This window comes from Littorina saxatilis, linkage group LG3, assembly GCF_037325665.1.
Source record: "Littorina saxatilis isolate snail1 linkage group LG3, US_GU_Lsax_2.0, whole genome shotgun sequence".
NCBI lineage: Eukaryota > Metazoa > Mollusca > Gastropoda > Littorinimorpha > Littorinidae > Littorina > Littorina saxatilis.
In genome coordinates, this window is record NC_090247.1 from 20,549,909 (window position 1) to 20,571,579 (window position 21,671).

A 21,671-nucleotide genomic window follows, 5' to 3' on the forward strand; every position below is an offset into this window, starting at 1 on the left:
TTTTTAAGGTCATAACAGAAATAAGGCCTTATTTCAGTAAGGCCTTAACAGAATTAAGGCCTTACAGAATTAAGACCTTATTTCATTATGCCCTTATTTCCTTATGGCTGTAAATATTTAAGGCCTTATTTCTAAAATAAGGGCTTAATTCCAAAAATATGGCCTTATTTTTGTAAGGGCTTATTTTTTGGATTTTTGACCCTTTGTGCCAAGGATATGTAAGCAAAGAGGGTAGAAGCTTCTATCCTCTTTGGTGTAAGTGACTCGAGTGTGTCGGTGCCACAGAGATAATTATAGGTGGTCGGTGCTGGTGAGGCAGAAGGGGTGTAAGTCGACCAATAGGTGCAGGTGCATGTCCTGTAAATGTTGACTTGCCTAGGCGGACGCGTGTCTGTACTTTTTTTTACAATACAGGTTGTCGTGTTATGCCATTCAGCAAAGTAAACAAAACACAAAAAATATGGCTGTATATTGTTCCATTTATTACTACAATTTTACTGATAAATAGGCATATTCGCATCATTTAGTTTTTAGTTCACAAAACATATTATATCAAATCATGCACACATAACGTTTGGTGGTTGAAGCGTTTTAAAAGAAAGCATTGTTCTTGAAGACCAGAACTAGAATAACCGAGAGATACACGGACAGTTCTGAAAAATGGCTGAACAATGTGGATGACTATGAACAACACACTGATGCCCGACGATGGATACACTGGTCACAGTCCTCACACGAGAATTATGAAGTCCACTGTTAGAGAAAAGAGAGAGAGGAAAAAACATTTAGCGGGCGGTGTGTCTTCAGAATGACGAGTAACTAAAATCACTTGGAGCCAAGAGACTGAGCAGCAATATTTGTACATAATACGGATGGTGCATATAATTATATCATGTTTTAAACATCACTTTTTTGATTAACTTAGGCTGACAAATGATTTATTGATTCAGACAAACCTTGCATACGTCACTTCAGTCAGTATTTTAACATTGTTTTGTTTATTTTGGTGCTTCTGGTGAGTGACATACCATAATCCAAATAACAAGCTTGACTGAAAAGTCAGACTGAAATGAGTTGTTGAAACTGAATTTCTCGGTTATGCCTCGGTCTCACATACTACGATTTTTCGGAAGTGTCGGGGATGATAGTTAAGTCGGCTAGGTCGGAAGTGTCGGATGCAAATTCGGCTCCAAATTTCACTCCCGACCTGTCCTTACGACTGATCCGACCATGTAGCCGACAAGCAGACGACAACCACCCGACTTTAGGGCCGACAAATCCGACATGTGTCCAGACACTTCCGACTGCAGTAACGACAATTCCGACTGCAGTTACGACAGGCCCGGCTGAAAAACTTCCGAACAATAGCCGACTCTCACGACCAGTGTAACGACTAAACCGACTAGCTAACGACTGTCCTAACGACAAATCAGACTGCCCTTACGACTAATCATGTCCGAACGAAACTATGCAACCGACAAATCCGACCACCCTTACGAGTCTTCCGACTACCGCTACGACTAATCAGAATCGCCTTACGACTAAACCGACACGCTTACGACAACCACCCGACAAATTTCTATTCGTCTGAGTCGGGAGGCTCTTCCGACTGTTTTGAAAATTTCAAAACAGTCTGACGGGCCTTCCGAACTATCCGACTTTTCAAAAACAAAATTGCTAATTCTCACGAACTCTCCGACCTCTTCCGACTTCCAGCCGACTACCTAAAGTCGGGTGACATTCGTAGATGTGAGACCGAGGCATTACAGCCAAATCTTTTCTAAGTGCAATGGGGATTTGGGTAGGGGATGGGGGGTGGGCGGGTAAAGTGTGTGACTCTTCAAAAGACCCATGACAGAAACAGTATAGTTGGCCAGCATGATTTTCGATAAACGTGTTTCTTTTTTAAGCCTCAGCAAAGGTTCATAGTCCACAGCAAACTGATTCTCTTGTCATCTTGAAGCTTGAGCACGCCATTATAAAAATAAGCAGTTGTAAGCCGCAGTCATGAGCAACGTTTTGTGAGACAAAACAAATGAGTATAACTATTGATCATTAACACACACACACACACACACACACACACACGTACACACGTACACACACACACACACACATTGATAAAGTTACCGTCCTTTCCCCGTACACGGTCATATTCACTGCCACCGATCTGTCCAGGCTGTTCACATGTATGATCATCCTTTTACACACACACACACACACACACACACACACACACACACACACACACACACACATACACACACTTTTGATGTAATAGAGAGAATAACAACAAACCATTCTTAGAACTTATGTCGCTTTTATGCGAGCTGGAACCAGGGGAGGTTCTTTGGGTGGCAAGGAATCAATAAACTCCCGCATCCTTTTCTTCAGTATTTCTGCCTCCGTGTTCTGTTGGAAAATATACGTCTTTATTGAGCTAGCATACATGTACGAAACTCACTCACACAAAGAGATTCATATTATGACACACAAACAAATGCCACGCTAGTATAAAGACTCAGTTACAGACAGACAGACACTCACACGCACTCACACATTTTCTCACCCCACCACCCCTCCCCTTCTCTCTCTCTCTTTCTCTCCCTTCTCTATCTCTCTCTCTCTCATTCTACCCCCTCCTCTATCTCATTCTCCCCCCTCCTCTATCTCATTCTCCCCCCTCCTCTATCTCATTTCCCCCCTCTATCTCATTCTCCCTCCTCCTCTATCTCATTCTCCCCCCCCCCTCCTCTATCTCATTCTCCCCCTCCTCTATCTCATTCCCCCTCCTCTATCTCATTTCCCCCCTCCTCTATCTCATTCTCCCCCCCCTCCTCTATCTCATTCTCCCTCCACCCCTCCTCTATCTCATTCGCCCCCCTCCTCTATCTCATTCTCCCCCCTCCTCTATCTCATTTTCCTCCCTCCTCTATCTCATTCGCCCCCCTCCTCTATCTCATTCTCCCTCCTCCTCTATCTCATTCTCCCCCTCCTCTATCTCATTCTCCCCCTCCTCTATCTCATTCTCCCCCTCCTCTATCTCATTCTCCCTCCTCCTCTATCTCATTCTCCCCCCTCTTCTATCTCATTCTCCCCCCCCCCCCTCCTCTATCTCATTCTCCTCCCTCCTCTATCTCATTCTCCCTCCTCCTCTATCTCATTCTCCCCCCTCTTCTATCTCATTCTCCCCCCCTCCTCTAACTCATTCTCCCCCCTCCTCTATCTCATTCTCCCCCCTCCTCTATCTCATTCTCCCTCCACCCCTCCTCTTTCTCATTCTCCCCCCTCCTCTATCTCGTTCTCCCCCCTCTATCTCATTCTCCCCCCTCCTCTATCTCATTCTCCCCCCCCTCCTCTATCTCATTCTCCCCCCTCCTCTATCTCATTCTCCCCCCTCCTCTATCTCATTCTCCCCCCCTCCTCTATCTCATTCTCCCCCCTCCTCTATCTCATTCTCCCCCCCCCCTTCCTCTATCTCATTCTCCCCCCCTCCTCTATCTCATTCTTCCCCCCCCCTCCTCTATCTCATTCTCTCCCCCTCCTCTATCTCATTCTCCCCCCTCCTCTATCTCATTCTCCCCCCCCCCCTCTATCTCATTCTCCCCCCCCTCCTCTATCTCATTCTCCCCCCCTCCTCTATCTCATTCTCCCCCCTCCTCTATCTCATTCTCCCTCCTCCTCTATCTCATTCTCTCCCCCCCCCTCTTCTATCTCATTATCCCCCCTCCTCTATCTCATTCTCCCCCCCCCCTCTTCTATCTCATTCTCCCCCCCTCCTCTATCTCATTCTCCCCCCCCTCCTCTATCTCATTCTCCCTCCTCCTCTATCTCATTCTCCCCCCCCTCTTCTATCTCATTCTCCCCCCTCTTCTATCTCATTCTCCCCCCCCCCTCCTCTATCTCATTCTCCCCTCCTCCTCTATCTCATTCTCCCCCCCCCTCTTCTATCTCATTCTCCCCCCTCCTCTATCTCATTCTCCCCCCCCTCCTCTATCTCATTCTCCCCCCTCCTCTATCTCATTCTCCCCCCCCCCCTCTTCTATCTCATTCTCCCCCCCCCTCCTCTATCTCATTCTCCCCCCTCCTCTATCTCATTCTCCCCCCTCCTCTATCTCATTCCCCCTCCTCTATCTCATTCTCCCCCCTCCTCTATCTCATTCTCCCCCCTCCTCTATCTCATTCCCCCCCTTTTCTATCTCATTCTCTATCCTCCTCTATCTCATTCTCCCCCCCTCCTCTATCTCATTCTCCCCCCCCCTTTTTCTATCTCATTGTCTCCCCCTCCTCTATCTCATTCCCCCCCCCCCCCCATTTTCTATCTCATTCTCCCCCCTTCTCTTCCTTCTCCCTCTCTTTCTCGCCTCTCTCTCTTTCTCTCTTTTACTCTACCCCTCCCTCCTCCTACTTCATCTTCATCTTCTCCTACTGCCTCAACCCAACCCTTCAGCCCTAGTTTTAACATTCTCTCAACGCCAACCTACATTTTCTGTTCTTGAGAGAATACAGAGTCGCCTGGAGGTGAGGTATGTGCGCGTTATAAATTCTCGTATTATTATTATTATTATTATTATTATTATTATTATTATTATTATTATTATTATTAACACTCTCGGTGAGTCAACCTACATTTCTGTTCTTGAGAGAATACAGACGGACTAACACTTTCTGAACGTCAACCTACATTTCTGTTCTTGAGAGAATACAGACTAACACTCTCTGAACGTCAACCTACATTTCTGTTCTTGAGAGAATACAGACTAACACTCTCTGAACGTCAACCTACATTTCTGTTCTTGTGAGAATACAGACGGACTAACACTTTCTGAACGTCAACCTACATTTCTGTTCTTGTGAGAATACAGACTAACGCTCTCTGAACGTCAACCTACATTTCTGTTCTTGAGAGAATACAGACTAACGCTCTCGGAAAAGTCAACCTACATTTCTGTTCTTGAGAGCATAGAGGTTAACACGGCTGGCAGGGGCGGTGCTGTAGCTGGTGTCGTTGGTGTAGTAGCCGTCCTCCGGACCACCACCACCACCACCACCGGCACTATCATGAGTGTTTGCTGCCAGCATGGACAGGGCACTGTGCGAGTCAGAGACAGTGGGAAGACCCGCCTTGGAGCTGCTGGCTTTCCTCGAGGTGAAGGTTGTGGACGTGGTTTTGCTGCCCAGCTCTGCACGGTGAGAACAGTATGAGTTATTTCTAATATGCTAACTGTTAGCAAATGATAACAGACCTGTCGAGAAAAAAGATATCAAGCATGAGCCTTCAGGCAAATGCTGATATCGTTTGTGAGACGGAGCAATGACTTGACTAGACTGTTTGGAGAGAACTGACCTGTACGTGAAAGGAGCGATGGGTTGCTTAACTGGAGCGCTTTGAGTGGTGACGACACGTAGCTAAACTGTGAACTGACATGTACGTGTGTGGAGCGATGGGCTGCTCAACGTGTAGAGCGCTTGGAGAGAACTAACCTGAACTGGAGCGCGGGGTTGCTGAATTTAAACGCTTTGAGTGATGGCGACACGTTGCGGAAACTGTGAACTGACCTGTAAGTGAGTGGAGCGCTGGGTTGCTCAACTTGAGCGCGAAGAGAGGGGGCGACACGTAGCGGCCACTGGGCACGGCTCTCCAGCGGGGCCTCTTGTACACCTCGGGGTCCGAGTGTCTGACCAGCTGAGCGCTGCCGTTACGGTACACCTGCTGGCACGCCACGCACCTGTCAGGATTGGGATAAGGATAAGATTTCATATCGTCCAGTGAGGTTCCCCTCGTGGAAATTCGGGCTCCTTTCTCTCTGGGGGAAACGAGTGCCGTACAGTACTGTGCTACCCATTTTTTTAATTCTTTTCCTGCATGCGCGTTTTCATGTTTGCAACTCCTGAGACGTTCGCTGTGAACTTGGGTTCTTTATCGTACGCATGCATGCACGAGGGGGGAAGGGGAGGGGGGGGGGGGGGGTGGGTCCGACACCGAAGAAAGTTTGCACAAAGATGACTCCGGGAAGTAAATCCCTCGCCGAACGTGGAAATCGAACCCACGCTGAGAGCGACAACTCAGTGGTTTTGAAGCTAGCGCCGCTACCGCCTCTATTCATGGCTCTTCTCGTCAATGCGTGGCCTGTCATTCTAACCCAGAAATAAATTCTTGTATACCTCGACGCCTGACTGCCTGACGTAGGTCGCAAGAGCATAACAGAGAAACACCGCAATCACCTCTTGTCAACGACAGCTCTCAAAAAACTCACAGTTATCTGCCCAAGCCCATTGCCCGTCAAGTAAAGAGAACACCTCATGCGGAGCTGTAGGGACAAGGGGATCACTGTTCACCCTGCCACAAGTGGCGCATTTTTTTTCAAGCATTAGCTCCAAAATAGCACCAAAACACGATAAGAAATCGTTCTAAAGTCAGATTTTTTTTTAAAGTTTGACAATATATCAAAACTGTATCACATTTAAGCCTTCTCCTGTTTGACTCTCTCTGCCTCCATTTATAGTCAGCGTGTATGGCGCACTATGCACTGTGTTCGACGATTTCTTCCACTATTCTTCGTCCTGTTTCTTTCGGATGACGAACAATGCAGCGTACGTACCGTTCTCTCAGCACTGGCTGGCTGGCGGTTCGGTTCCTGTAGCTGTTGTAGTCTAGCGGTCGGTGCATGGACAAGGTCTTCTTCGACCGGAACGGCGGGGGTTGCAGTAGGCTCGTGTCCATCTCGGGATTCCTGGGCAGGGAACACACACATTTATGCACACGCACGTGCACAACGACACGCGTGGTTGTGTAGCTGTTAATAAGAATATTTTATTGCACAAGTTTGGGAATTCGTTTGGACAGATGAGTGAAAACCGCATCTGTCAAAACGAATTCCCAAACCTGGGCAATAAAATATTCTGTATTCTGTTTTCTTATGTTATTACGTTGGACATCGGAGCACACTAGCTTTAAACTGTGTTACTTTTGCGACCAGTTTCTTAGTTTCCGGTGGATTGGTGAATGCGAGATAGAAGCATGAACTGACTAGACAAAAACAACGCCATTACGACTTATCAGTGTCGAACAAATTGCATGGCTTTTGTGCAAAAGCTGCTGGCGCGGATGTTCAGGTTCAGGTAATTTCAAAGCTCCTGCTACAATCTGAAACATTCCAATGACTGACTGGCCTGATAAGGAAGCTGAGGACTTTTAGGGCGTGTTTGAGTTGCTCAGTCCATCTCATTGTGAACGCCCTGCGCTGTGTGGTGCCTAGGAGCATGCCAACGCTCAAGCTATGATTTGAAACAACCCAGTCATTGATTGACTGACTCTGGCTGACTGTCTGTCTGAATGACTTATTGACTGATTGCCTGACTGCCTGACTAACTGGCTGACTGCCTGACTAACTGACTGATTGACTGACTAACTGACTGACTGACTGACTGACTGATTGACTGACTAACTGATTGACTGACTAACTGACTGACTGACTGCCTGACTGACTGACTGACTGACTGGCCTGACTGACTGACTGCCTGCCTGACTGACTGGCTGGCCTGACTGACTGATTGACTGACTGGCTGGCCTGACTGAATGACTGACTGACTAACTGACTGACTGACTGGCTGCCTGACTGACTGATTGACTGCCTGACTGCCTGACTGACCTGAGCACGAAGCTGAGGACCTTGAGTGCGTGTTCGAGCTGCTCCATCTCATTGTTAGCGTCGAGAGCGCTCTACGCCGCGGTGTGGCTGGGCTTACGGTGCAGACCTAGCTGCTCCTGCACCTTGCGAGATCGGAACACCGCGTCGTCGTCCAGTAGGCCTGTACCTGTAGTGCACACACACACGCACGCACGCACGCACACACACACACACACACACACACACACACACACACACACACACACACACACACACACACACACACGAAATACAACTCTAAACCACGGGTCTTCAGTCGGCAGTAAGCTGCGTGCAGAAACACAGTGAGAGAGATATACTGAGAGACAACAGAGAGACAGACAGAGAGAGGTACTTGGTTGTTGAGACTAACAACTTGAGAGAGGGGGGGAGACACATACACCACACACACACACTCACACACACACACACACACACACACACACACACACACACACACACACACACACACACACACATATATATATACTCACACACACACACACAAACACACACACATACACCACATATATACACACACAAAACACACACACACACACACACACACACACACACCGGCACACATAAATAGAGAGAGTGAGAGAGAGAGAGACAGACAGACAGATAGACAGACAGACAGAGAGACAGACAGACAGACAGACAGAGAGGCCATCGGAGAGAGAGAGAAAGAGAGAGAGACTCAGACTCAGACCTTTATTACAAAAGGATAAAGGTTTTAGGCAAAGCCTATTCTTCCAACCTGTCCTTTATTCAACACGTAAAGACGGACGCACGTACAAAATATAGATTGAATCATATAAAATACAGAAATACATTGTATGGAATGCAACACAATGTGCATTTAAGGAATTACATAAGGAGAACTCAAAGATTACAGAATTACATTGACAGAGTTATATCTTTCATTTGAGAATGAAGTTGCTCAGACCAGCCGTTAACACTAGTACAAAATGTTTAGCAAAATAACAATCGAACAAGACATTTCATTCACGAATGATGTGTGAACGTGACTGTCTCTTAAACATTTTCACTGAAGTTGCATTTCTTATCTGTTGGGGGAAGGAGTTCCAGAGAAATGCTCCTAAGAAGGCTAAGCTCGATTTGTAGAGGTCTAGGTATAGGAGGGATGATTTTTTGGGACCCATATCTTTTTGTGGCATGTTTGAAATGTGATTGCAAATATTTGGGACAGTCGTCATTTAGAATTTATTCATGAACACAGCCTTGTTTAACGTCAACTGATCTTTCAAGGGGAGGAAATTCAGGAGCTTTAGTTTATCATCCGTGGACCTATTCAAATCATACAGAATAAGTTTTGCAGCTCGGCGATGCAGGGAATTGAGTCTTTTTAAATGAACATCACTGCAGTTATCCCAAAGTGTTGAAGCGAAGTTTATATGAGGCATTATGTGGGCGTAATAGAACATTTTGAGTGCTTCAGAATCTGCGTAATGCCTTAAATTTTGATAACAGGTACAAATTCTTTGATACTATTTTGCAGATATTACTCAAATGAGTCAAGTTTGCCATTTCAACTCTTGATCAATGGTAACACCCAATAATCTATGTTCCCTAACTTGCTGCACTTGATTTGAACCAACTGACAGTTGTAATTGTAAAGGACTTAATTGGTGTTTTTGTCTCGTGGTTATCACCATACTCTTTGTTTGAGAGAGGGGGAGAGACAGGCAGACAGACAGAGCTTGAGAGAGAGAGTTCACAGCACACATAAAAACAAGTCGCGTAAGGCGAAATTACTACATTTAGTCAAGCTGTGGAACTCACAGAATGAAACTGAACGCACTGCATTTTTTCACAATGACCGTAGTCCGCCGCTAGTGCAAAAGGCAGTGAAAGTGACGAGCCTGTTCAGCGCGGTAGCGGTTGCGCTGTGCTGCATAGCACGCTTTACTGTAGGCCTACCTCTCTTCGTTTTAACTTTCTGAGCGTGTTTTTAATCCAAACATATCATATCTATATGTTTTTGGAATCAGGAACCGACAAGGAATAAGATGAAATTGTTTTTAAAACGATTTCGGAAATTTAATGTTAATCATAATATTTATATTTTTAATTTTCAGAGCTTGTTTTTAATCCAAATATAACATATTTATTATGTTTTTGGAATCAGAACATGATGAAGAATAAAATAAAAGTAATTTTCGATCGTTTGATAAAAAAATTATTTTAATTACAATTTTCAGATTTATAATGACCAAAGTCATTAATTAATTTTTAAGCCTCTGTCGAAGATTGCTTGACCAAAATTTCAATCAATTTCATTGAAAAATGAAGGTGTGACAGTGCCGCCTCAACTTTTACAAAAAGCCGGATATGACGTCATCAAAGACATTTATCCAAAAAATGAAAAAAATCATCTGGGGATTTCATAACCAGAAACTCTCATGTAAATATTCATAAAGATCGGTCCAGTAGTTTAGTCTGAATCGCTCTGCACACACACACGCACCGACACGTGTACACACACACACACATACACATACACATACACCACGACCCTCGTCTCGATTCCCCCTCTATGATAAAACATTTAGTCAAAACTTGACTAAAAATTAATGTAAAAATCACGGATCACAACCAGAAGAAAAGAAACAATGTGATACTTCTGATATTTTTCCTCAGTTGATGACTGCTGAGATCACCAGAATTGTCGTTCTCCTCGACGTTGATGTCACTCTTGTTGACGTGGTCTAAGGACGGCCTGACCAGTGTTGCCTTACTGGTGCCAGGGCTGTCATCTCGTTTAGTTTTGCCCATCACATATTTCACACCTTCACATGACAAGACAATGACAAATGTATGTAAGGAATGTCTATGTTAGTGTACATGTGCGTATAATTGTAAGTCCAATGATAGTAAATTGCTCTTTTCGGTCCCGAAGTCCTGAGACATAGTTCTACTAGCCAAAGAGGCACACACAATAAACATACATTGTAGTTAGTGTTTACAAGTGTTGATTTGAACACTGGGAACACTATGTGTGCTACTTTTGCCAGTAGAACGATGTACAATGCCACATAGTGTTCAAAACTTGAAACAAAAATGCGTTCAAATTGTGTTCACAATGTCAAAAAGTGTCCAAAACTTGTCACAGAAATGTGTTCAAAACATGTTCACTGCTGTTTAGAGTTCACTGCCACTGTGATCACTCACCTGGACAGATCTTGACGATCCTGGAATCATCATCGTACAGAACTCTGCCACTGGGATCATCATCGTACAGAACTCTAACACTGGGGTCATCATCGTACAGAACTTTGCCACTGGGGTCATCATAGTACAGAACTCTACCACTGGGGTCATCATCGTACAGAACTCTACCACTGGGGTCATCATCGTACAGAACTCTACCACTGGGGTCATCATCGTACAGAACTCTGCCTCTGGGGTCATCATCGTACAGAACTCTACCACTGGGGTCATCATCGTACAGAACTCTGCCACTGGGGTCATCATCATACAGAACTCTACCACTGGGGTCATCATCGTACAGAACTCTGCCTCTGGGGTCATCATCGTACAGAACTCTGCCTCTGGGGTCATCATCGTACAGAACTCTGCCACTGGGGTCGTCGTCATACAGAACTCTGCCACTGGGGTCATCATCATACAGAACTCTACCACTGGGGTCATCATCATACAGAACTTTGTTACTGGGATCACTCTCCTGTGGTCATCATCGTACAGAACTCTGCCACTGGGGTCATCATAGTACAGAACTCTGCCACTGGGATCACTCACTTGGACAGATCTTGACGAGCCTCAATCTACTGGGGTCATCATCGTACAGAACTCTACCACTGGGTTAATCATCGTACAGAACTCTGCCACTGGGGTCACTCACCTGGTGAGATCTTGACGAGCCTCAGCCTCCTGGGGTCATCGTCGTACAGAACTGTGCCACTGGGGTCGTCATCGTACAGAACTGTGACACTGGTATCACTCACCTGGAGAGATCTTGACAAGCCTCAGCCTCCTGGAGTCATCATCGTACATAACTCTACCACTGGGGTCATCATCGTACAGAACTCTACCACTGGGGTCATCATCGTACAGCACGGTGCCACTGGTATCACTCACCTGGTGAGATCTTGACTAGCCTCAGCGTCCTGGGGTCATCATCGTACAGAACTGTGCCACTGGGGTCGTCATCGTACAGAACTGTGACACTGGTATCACTCACCTGGTGAGATCTTGACGAGCCTCAGCCTCCTGGGGTCATCATCGTACAGAACTCTACCACTGAGGTCATCATCGTACAGAACTCTACCACTGGGGTCATCATCGTACAGAACTGTGCCACTGGTATCACTTACATGGTGAGATCTTGACGAGCCTCAGCCTCCTGGGATCGTCATCGTACAGAACTGTGCCATTGGTATCACTCACCTGGGGAGATCTTGACGAGCCTCAGCCTCCTGGGATCGTCATCGTACAGATCTGTGCCACTGGGATCATCATCGTACAGAACTGTGCCACTGGTATCACTCACATGGGGATATCTTGACGAGCCTCAGCCTCCTGGGATCGTCATCGTACAGAACTGTTCCACTGGTATCACTCACCTGGGGAGATCTTGACGAGCCTCAGCCTCCTGGGGTCATCATCGTACATAACTTTGCCACTCTGATCACTCACCTGGTGAGATCTTGACGAGCCTCAGCCTCTGGGGTTATCATCGTACAGAACTGTGCCACTGGTATCACTCACCTGGTGAGATCTTGACGAGTCTCAGCCTCCTGGAGTCATCATCGTACAGAACTGTGCCACTGGTATCACTCACCTGGTGAGATCTTGACGAGCCTCAGCCTCCTGGGATCGTCATTGTACAGAACTGTACCACTGTGATCACTCACCTGGTGAGATCTTGACGAGCCTCAGCCTCCTGGGGTCGTCATCGTACAGCCCTTTGCGCTCGTCCCCGTTGGAGCGGTACCTGAATCCAGGGATGATCCCGGTCAGCGGCCAGCTCTCCTTCCGGGGGTTGACGTCGTAGTGCGCGGGTTCGCTGGCCAAAGACTTGATGGACAGGCTGACCTTTTCCTGGATCTTGGCGATCTCCTTCTTCAGGTTGCGTGCGTGGTGCTGCTTGTTCTTCTCGTGCTCCTCCCACGACCTGCAGTCACGACTGGGACTTTGTTTCTTGGCTTTGTATGGGTACTACTTGACTCCGAAACCCCCAGAAAACCCAGAAAACCCCGAAAACCCCATCTAAAATTACTACATCTTACTTCAAATTGAAGTTCTTGACATGTCTAATACAATTCATGCCTGATTTAAGCTATCTGCACCCTTATTTGTGTGTTAAGAGCCGGATCCTGTGCTTCAAAGACCCACTCCGCCAAGTGAAAACAGATTCGCCTCAGTCTCCGTCTCAGAACTGGTCAGGCATTTACATAGGATAAGACCACATCCCTCTTCTTGATCACATACCAAAAATGAACAGCCTGGGTGCTCTATGTGCACTGTGGTGGTTTTTTTTTTGTAAGGTATTCATTTTGTGAAAGGCATCGGTGCTTTTTTTCGGAAATAAAATACATCAAACAATTCCACCTCACCCTAGCGAGCAGTCAGGGTGTTGATTTTTGGTATGTAACCAAGTGTAGGGATGGTCTCATTCAACGTTAAAGTATGGCCAGATCGGAGACAGTGAGACAATGGGAGCGAGAAAAAGACACACACACAAACACACACACTGTGACAAACACACACACACGCACGCTACGCACGCATGCACGCACACATACATACAAACACACACACACGCATACATAAAAACACACACACACGCACGCACGCACGCACGCACGCACGCACGCACACACACACGGCAAACACAGTTCAAATCGGACCTCTTGAGCCTGTTGTGGGTAGGGATGTCAGGCTTGAGTTCATGCGTGACCTTGTCCATCACAGCGTCCGACACTCTCTTTGCCACTGCATTCATCTTCACTCCTTGCATGGCCTCACAACATGAAACACCAGCGACCCATCGAGAGTACAGCTGTTTTTGTCACTTCTTCGAGGTGTTGTGGCTCTCAGACAGTATCTACTCAGCGATTTTCTCCAGGACAACATGCGATTGAAGTCATTGTTTGTAAGACGGATTTTCTCACAGGAAAAATCTTTCTTTCTGGATAAAAGATCGACGAGATGTCTGGCACATGTTTTTGTTTAGACTGGCCATGTTGTCTTGTCAATGTTCTGACGCTCGTCATCACAGTGTGTGTCGTCATATTACGTCCAAAATCCTGTCTAGTATGACGTCTGTGCTTGTGGATCTTCGCGTCATCGTCATTTCCCTCACCAAATCAGTCATCAGCATATTTGGTAAGTTGGTTGGCACGCACGCACGCACGCACGCATGACGGTGTCTACTCAGTAATGAATAAACAAAACAATGGCCTGACTAATTGTAACAGTAAGTCGGTCGGCTCTTCAGAATACTGAGGAATTTCCACTATGGAGAGAAAAAAGTCAGAAACATATCAACAAGAGGAAAATCAAAATCAAGAAATTTGACGAAACCCTACCAAAAGTTAAAGGGAGCATCTCGTTACTCCCCTGTATTGTTACTCCCCCGGCTCGTTACTCCCCCGTATCGCTACTCCCCCGGCTCGTTACTCCCCCGTGCCTTTTTATTACACTTAAGTAATGCAGTTATTACTTAATTGAATTTTCAAGAGAGAGAGAGAGAGAGAATTGAATTGAACTTTATTTAACAAGGATTAAGATTTAAGGCTACTAAGAGAGAGAGAGAGAGCATGTTTAAAGAACTTACAACTGTCAGATCTGCCTGTACATTCGTGTACAGTACATCTTTGAAAAAAAGTATATATTTTAGGCAGAAGAGATACTATTTCAGAATGGTTGACTCTGTCATGCCTGTGATAGCTCTTGGTGATGTGGTCTTTTATAGGGGAAGGGCTCCTAATATGGACCACTTTTTGTTTCATGCTAATAACTAGCTTGTTTTCTTGCGAAGAAGTTTTGTGTTTGGTAGTCCTTCTCTCTTAAGTGAACCGTTAGGCCTAATTAGAGTGAAATAGCTTTGATAGACATACAGAAAAAAATCACAAATGGTCCATATTAGGCGCCCAGGCTCCTAATATGGACCAGTGAAGCGGCCTTCACGAATCACTGTCAAAAGCCCCCTATACTTCAAAATAACGATACAACTTATTGTGCATGTCAGACTAATTCAAATATGCTTTAGATTTATCTGTTTCGGGTTGATGAGAGCATTATTTGAAGCACACCAGGAAACTAAAGAAGCATATCAAAAACAGAGTGAAAATAAGTGAAATTATCAACTTCCACAAAAAGAAGACAATTTGATATATTTTGTTGAAAGCTCGAGGGCTAGTTATAGGTTATTTTCAGCAAGCTTCTTAATGAATTAATGAAAATAGCCTTTAGCTTTTATTTTCTTCGATTTGTTGAAGGTGGTCCATATTAGGGGACTCACACATACTTTGAGATTTTGCTAATATTTTTTGTTTGCAGTAGAAACTCGGGGTCAAAACTGCTAAAATGTAACAAATACGGTCTTAGCTGTCATATATATATATAGCAATTTTTGTGTGATGAAAGCTTTGCCTGTGGACAGAAACGAGTCCGTTTTAGGCGTCAAATTTAGAGTGAACGCTGCCTAACGGTTTTGAGGTTTGTGTTTCTGCAACTGTTTTGACACAAGCAAGTTATCCAGAGAGGGGGAATACAGCGAATGAAATTGTTTTGAGCGCTCTAGCGCCGTTAGTTTGTCAGATCAAGAGGTGGTCCATATTAGGAGCCGGTCCATATTAGGAGCCCTTCCCCTAAGAGGGAAAAACATCAATACGACCATTCATTAATTTGAGTAGTCTCTGGTCACATTTTTCAGGTGGTCTCTGCGGGTAATGTTAAAAAGGAATCCGGTCCAACCATAGCCTAGATTGTCTTTTAAACGAGGTGGCCTCTGTTGGCAATGGTTTCTCAATGCAAGTTTTAGGCTACTGTATGGGTTTGGTGCAGGATAAAGAGGTTCAGTGACAGGTGCATGGTTCAAGATTTAAATCATGGAGGTCTATGCATGGGCCTCTTTCATTCTCTTTTTCTCAAACAGATTGGACCAACTTAAGGAGGCGGGGGGGGGGGGGGGGGGGGGTTAGGAAGATGGATGGGAGATGGGAGTGCTATGCCTAGATGCCTTTCGTGTGAGACCACCACACATATTCTACCCATGCAAATGAATATGACTCTTGCTCACGAAGTTTGTCGGTAATAGATGATATCTGTACCTTTTTTTTTCGTGTATTATTCTGTATGTGTGTTTGTTTGCATGTGTCAATGGGACAAATTGGCAGAATATTCTCAGTCTAACATTTTTTATCCTACATACGTGAGAGAGACACCCGTGAGATAATAATCGTTCAAATCACACGTGTGTATATCATGTAAATGAGGTCATGTCAAGCAAGTCTGGCAGGGACCTGTTTTTCCACGCCAAAGTCACCGAGACAAACGTCATTATAAAAACAAAAATTGCGCTCGCTAATAACCCTCGATGAATCTTTAGAACCAACACGTCACGCCACATTTTCAGAGTGACGTTTCTTTGCTTTGACGTAATAGATTGCACGAGGCTTTAGAAGAGATCGAGCTTCCAAAACAAGCGTCTTCAAGTTTAGCTGCCTCGTCTGCAAGACATTTTCAGTAAAATACACGTAAGTACAGTATGTGGGATAAACATAATACTACATGGCTTGCTGTGTCGTACCACCAACACGTCACGCCACATTTTCAGAGTGACGTTTCTTTGCTTTGACGTAATAGATTGCACGAGGCTTTAGAAGAGATCGAGGTTCCAAAACAAGCGTCTTCATTTTAGCTGCCTCGACTGCAAGACAGATCTAGATCTAGTGTCTCGCACTCTTGCACCGTGTCATCATCTTGTTAGTGTAGGTTCCTAAATAGGGGAATATCGAGCCGGGGGAGTAGCGATACCGGGGAGTAACGAGCCGGGGGAGTATCGAGCCGGGGGAGTATCGAGCCGGGGGAGTAGCAATACGGGGGAGTAACGAGCTGATCCCAAAGGGGAACATTCTCAAAAGTGTCTTTGTTTTCATTTTGATCAGTTGTGTGTTTGTTTGTTTGTTTGTTTGTCAAGTTGTTGTTTTAGGTGGGATGGTGGCGGTGTTATTCATTGTCACTCGATCGCCCCTTCCATCCCATTCAAACTGCGAATGCAAAAGCAATAGACGGTTAGTGTGTTTTTGTGGTCTGGATCACAGGAGCTTGTATCAAATCGCCGGTCGATCATTATTTACAGTCTACTACTACTATATACTACTACTATATACTACAGTAGTAGTATATAGTAGTAGTAGACTGTAAATAATGATCGACCGGCGGTTTGATAAAAGCTCCTGTGGTCTGGATCTGCATGCGGTGTCAAGCTGAATCGTCAGGCGCACAGTACGTGTAAATTGTGAAGTATATATGTAACCGAGTGCCGGAACACTACAGTCACCTTTGTAAAACATTTGATCTTATTTGTCATCATTTTCTGATTCCAAAAACATATAAATATGTTATATTCGGATTAAAAAATTATGATTAATATTTTCATATTATTCCTTGTCGGTTCCTGACTCCAAAAACATATAGATATGATTATGTTTGGATTAAAAACACGCTCAGAACGAGCGGTGGACAGACGATGCTACGAGTTTTTAAATTGATTTGGAAAATTTACTTTTGATCATAATTTTTATATTTTTAATTTTCAGAGCTTGTTTTTAATCCAAATATAACATATTTATATGTTTTTGGAATCAGGAAATGATGAAGAATAAGATGAACGTAAATTTGGATCGTTTTATAATTTTTCTTTCTTTCAATTTTCATATTTTTAATGACCAAAGTCATTATTTAATTCTAAAGCCACCAAGCTGAAATGCAATACCGAAGTCCGGCCTTCGTCGAAGATTCCTTGGCCAAAATTTCAATCAATTTGATTGAAAAATGAGGGTGTGACAGTGCCGCCTAAACTTTTACAAAAAGCCGGATATGACGTCATCAAAGACATTTATTCAAAAAATGAAAAAAAGTCTGGGGATATCATACCCAGGAACTCTCGTGTAAAATTTCATAAAGATCGGTCCAGTAGTTTAGTCTGAATCGCTCTACACACACACACGCACAGACAGACACACGTACACACACACACACACACACACACGCACAGACAGACACACACACACACACACACATACACCACGACCCTCGTCTCGATTCCCCCTCTATGTTAAAACATTTAGTCAAAACTTGACTAAATGTAAACAAGTCGCGTAAGGCGAAATTACTACATTTAGTCAAGCTGTGGAACTCACAGAATGAAACTGAACGCACTGCATTTTTTACATTTAGTCAAGTTTTGACTAAATGTTTTAACGTAGAGGGGGGAATCGAGACGAGGGTGTGGTGTATGTGTGTGTGTGTGTGCGTGTGTGTGTGTAGAGCGATTGAGAGTAAACTACTGGACCGATCTTTATGAAATTTGACATGAGAGTTCCTGGGTATGACATCCCCGGAAGTTTTTTTTCATTTTTTCGATAAATGTCTTTGATGACGTCATATCCGGCTTTTTGTAAAAGTTGAGGCGGCACTGTCACACCCTCATTTTTCAATCAAATTGATTGAAATTTTGGCCAAGCAATCTTCGACGAAGGCCGGACTTCGGTATTGCATTTCAGCTTGGTGGCTTAAAAATTAATTAATGACTTTGGTCATTAAAAATCTGAAAATTGTAATTAAAATTATTTTTTTATAAAACGATCCAAATTTACGTTCATCTTATTCTTCATCATTTTCTGATTCCAAAAACATATAAATATGTTATATTCGGATTAAAATAAAGGTCTGAAAATTAAAAATATAAAAATTATTATCAAAATCAAATTTCCGAAATCGATTTAAAAACACTTTCATCTTATTCCTTGTCGGTTCCTGATTCCAAAAACATATAGATATGATATGTTTGGATTAAAAACACGCTCAGAAAGCTAAAACGAAGAGAGGTACAGAAAAAGCGTGCTATCCTTCTCAGCGCAACTACTACCCCGCTCTTCTTGTCAATTTCACTGCCTTTGTCACGAGCGGTGGACTGACGATGCTACGAGTATACGGTCTTGCTGAAAAATTGCATTGCGTTCAGTTTCATTCTGTGAGTTCGACAGCTTGACTAAATGTTGTATTTTCGCCTTACGCGACTTGTTCTCAATTACCGTAGTCCGCCGCTTGTGCATAACGGAGTGAAACTGACGAGCCTGTTCAGCGCGGTAGTGGTTTCGCTGTGCTGCATAGCACGCTTTTCTGTACCTCTCTTCGTTTTAACTTTCTGAGCGTGTTTTTAATCCAAACATATCATATCTGTATGTTTTTGGAATCAGGAACCGACAAGGAATAAGATGAAAGTGTTATTAAAACGATTTCGGAAATTTAATTTTGATTATAATTTTTATATTTTTAATTTTCAGAGCTTGTTTTTAGTTCAAATATAACATATGTATATGTTTTTGGAATCAGAAAATGACGAAAAATAAGATGAAATTATTTTTGGATCGTTTAATAAAAAAATAGTTTTAATTACAAGTTTCTGATTTTTAATGACCAAACTCACTCATTAGTTTTTAAGCCACCAAGCTGAAATGCAATACCAAACCCCGGACTTCGTCGAAGATTGCTTTGCCAAAATTTCAATCAATTTGATTAAAAAATGAGGGTGTGACAGTGCCGCCTCAGCTTTTACAAAAAGCCGGATATGACGTCATCAAAGGTATTTATTGAAAAAAGGGAAAAAAAGTCCGGGGATATCATACCCAGGAACTCTCATGTCAAATTTCATAAAGATCGGCTCAGTAGTTTAGTCTGAATCGCTCTACACACACGCACGCACAGACACAGACACACACAGACACAGACACAGACACACACACACACACACACACACACACACACATACACCACGACCCTCGTCTCGATTCCCCCTCTATGTTAAAACATTTAGTCAAAACTTGACTAAATAACTAAATGTAAAAACAAGTCGCGTAAGGCGAAATTAGTACATCTAGTCAAGCTGTGGAACTCACAGAATGAAACTGAACGTAGTCCGCCGCTAGTGCAAAAGGCAGTGAAAGTGACGAGCCTGTTTGGCGCGGTAGCGGTTGCGCTGTGCTTCATAGCCACGCTTTACAGTACCTCTCTTCGTTTTAACTTTGTGAGCGTGTTTTTAATCCAAACATATCATATCTATATATTTTTAGAATCAGGAACCGACAAGGAATAAGATGAAAGTGTTTTTAAATTGATTTCGAAAATTTAATTTTGATCATAATTTTTATATTTTTAATTTTCAGAGCTTGTTTTTAATCCAAATATAACATATTTATATGTTTTTGGAATCAGGAAATGATGTAGAATAAGATGAACGTAAATTTGGATCGTTTTATAAAAAAAAATTTTTTTTTAACAATTTTCAGATTTTTAATGACCAAAGTCATGAATTAATTTTTAAGCCACCAAGCTGAAATGCAATACTGAAGTCCGGCCTTCGTCGAAGATTGCTTGGCCAAAATTTCAATCAATTTGATTGAAAAATGAGGGTGTGACAGTGCCGCCTCAACTTTTACAAAAAGCCGGATATGACGTCATCAAAGACATTTATCGAAAAAAAGAAAAAAACATCCGGGGATATCATTCCCAGAAACTCTCATGTACATTTTCATAAAGATCGGTCCAGTAGTTTAGTCTGAATCGCTCTACACACACACACACGCACAGACACTCACACACACACACACACACACACACACACACACACACACACACACATACACCACGACCCTCGTCTCGATTCCCCCTCTATGTTAAAACATTTAGTCAAAACTTGACTAAATGTAAAAAGCGTGTGGGATAGTCTGTTTTACATGTATGCAGAAGTACAAACCAATGAAGGCTGTGTATTTTCATAATCACATAATACTGTGTTATATGTAAGTTTGTGTGATAGAGTTTTATGATTTTTCAGTGAAGACGAACATTCGACCTAGACACAATCATTTGTCGTAGTAAGCGTAGACATCCGGTCTGCTCCCCGCCTAATGGCCGATGTCTTCCGTCTTCGGGGGACTACGTGGGTTTAGATTTGGAGTGGTCCTTCTCCTAGAGGAGTTTCCTTGCAGGGATAGTGAGCCTCCTCTGCCCTCGTTTTAATTTTGGAGTGATCTTCTCCTAGGACAGCTGCCTTCCAGGGTTGACGAGCCTGTCCTGCCCGGCTATTTAACCCATAGTTGGGGGTTGGTTCGTGGGCACCAGGGCGTATCCACACGCCGGTGGGCCTGCATGCCACACGTCTAGGGGCCAACCTCCTCCGAGTCCTTGTAGTTCAGCCTGGGTCCTTTCGGTACCCAGTTCACGCCTGTCGCCACGATGGAGGCACTACAAAGGGCTTGCTGTGGAGAGGTTATGTACTGGCAGGAGAGACTGACGCAAGCTGCTCTCTTTTCGCGTTGTCCTGAAATGGACGGTGCTAGCCAGCGGTGAGGGCTGAAAGCGAGAGGTGACAAGCACAAAACACTTCGCCAACTCACACTAGACACATCACACAACCATTTGACAGGCTTTCAGTGAAGACAATATTGACTGACAATGTAGAAAGCCTCACTCGGTTTTAAATGCCACGTCAGTCCTTTCATTGCACGTCCGTAAATAAAGGTTTCAAACAGGGTCAACTTTTTCATTTTTCTTCGAGGGATGCTTTATTTTGTAGACTTTGATATGATTAATGAGATAACGACTGAGCAGAAAAATCCTGAATAGGTGTTCGTTTTCTTCTTTTATATTTAGTCAAGTTTTGACTAAATATTTTAACATCGAGGGGGAATCGAAACGAGGGTCGTGGTGTATGTGTGTGTGTAT

At 44.0% G+C, this 21,671-nt stretch overlaps 3 protein-coding genes across 3 annotated transcripts in view; all 3 read right to left on the reverse strand.

The window, feature by feature from the left end:
* The window catches only part of LOC138961849 (periodic tryptophan protein 1 homolog), a gene marked incomplete in the record, with an annotated part of 270,004 nt that overhangs the window by 100,791 nt on the left and 147,542 nt on the right, over window positions 1-21,671 (reverse strand).
* Window positions 463-7,745, reverse strand: LOC138961841 (uncharacterized). The gene is made up of 6 exons (XM_070333512.1): window positions 7,653-7,745; window positions 6,603-6,734; window positions 5,560-5,729; window positions 4,945-5,183; window positions 2,299-2,412; window positions 463-753 (listed from the first exon to the last, which is right to left on the reverse strand). Exons 1-5 carry the CDS (start codon window positions 7,697-7,699, stop codon window positions 2,311-2,313), a joined length of 690 nt encoding a protein of 229 aa, XP_070189613.1. The 5' UTR covers window positions 7,700-7,745; the 3' UTR covers window positions 463-753; window positions 2,299-2,310.
* On the reverse strand, window positions 7,709-13,927 carry LOC138961842 (uncharacterized). Its single transcript, XM_070333514.1, has 4 exons — window positions 13,565-13,927; window positions 12,569-12,828; window positions 10,316-10,483; window positions 7,709-7,818 (listed from the first exon to the last, which is right to left on the reverse strand). The coding sequence occupies exons 1-4, from the start codon at window positions 13,672-13,674 to the stop codon at window positions 7,724-7,726; spliced, it is 633 nt and encodes a 210-aa protein (XP_070189615.1). The 5' UTR covers window positions 13,675-13,927; the 3' UTR covers window positions 7,709-7,723.

Bases quoted from the DNA above. Each gene is read 5' to 3' on its own strand.
- LOC138961841 (XM_070333512.1), bottom strand. From the start codon at position 7,699: ATGGAGCAGCTCGAACACGCACTCAAGGTCCTCAGCTTCGTGCTCAG. The intron at 5,730-6,602 runs GTACGTACGCTG...CAATCCTGACAG, and splicing joins CAGCCAGTGCTGAGAGAACG to GTGCGTGGCGTGCCAGCAGG. The intron at 2,413-4,944 runs GTAGGTTGACTT...ATTTTCCAACAG, and splicing joins ATGCTCTCAAGAACAGAAAT to AACACGGAGGCAGAAATACT.
- LOC138961842 (XM_070333514.1), bottom strand. From the start codon at position 13,674: ATGCAAGGAGTGAAGATGAATGCAGTGGCAAAGAGAGTGTCGGACGCT. The intron at 12,829-13,564 runs GTCCGATTTGAA...TCGTGACTGCAG, and splicing joins ACCCACAACAGGCTCAAGAG to GTCGTGGGAGGAGCACGAGA. The intron at 10,484-12,568 runs GTGAGTGATCAC...TGTCATGTGAAG, and splicing joins GCTCGTCAAGATCTCACCAG to GTGTGAAATATGTGATGGGC.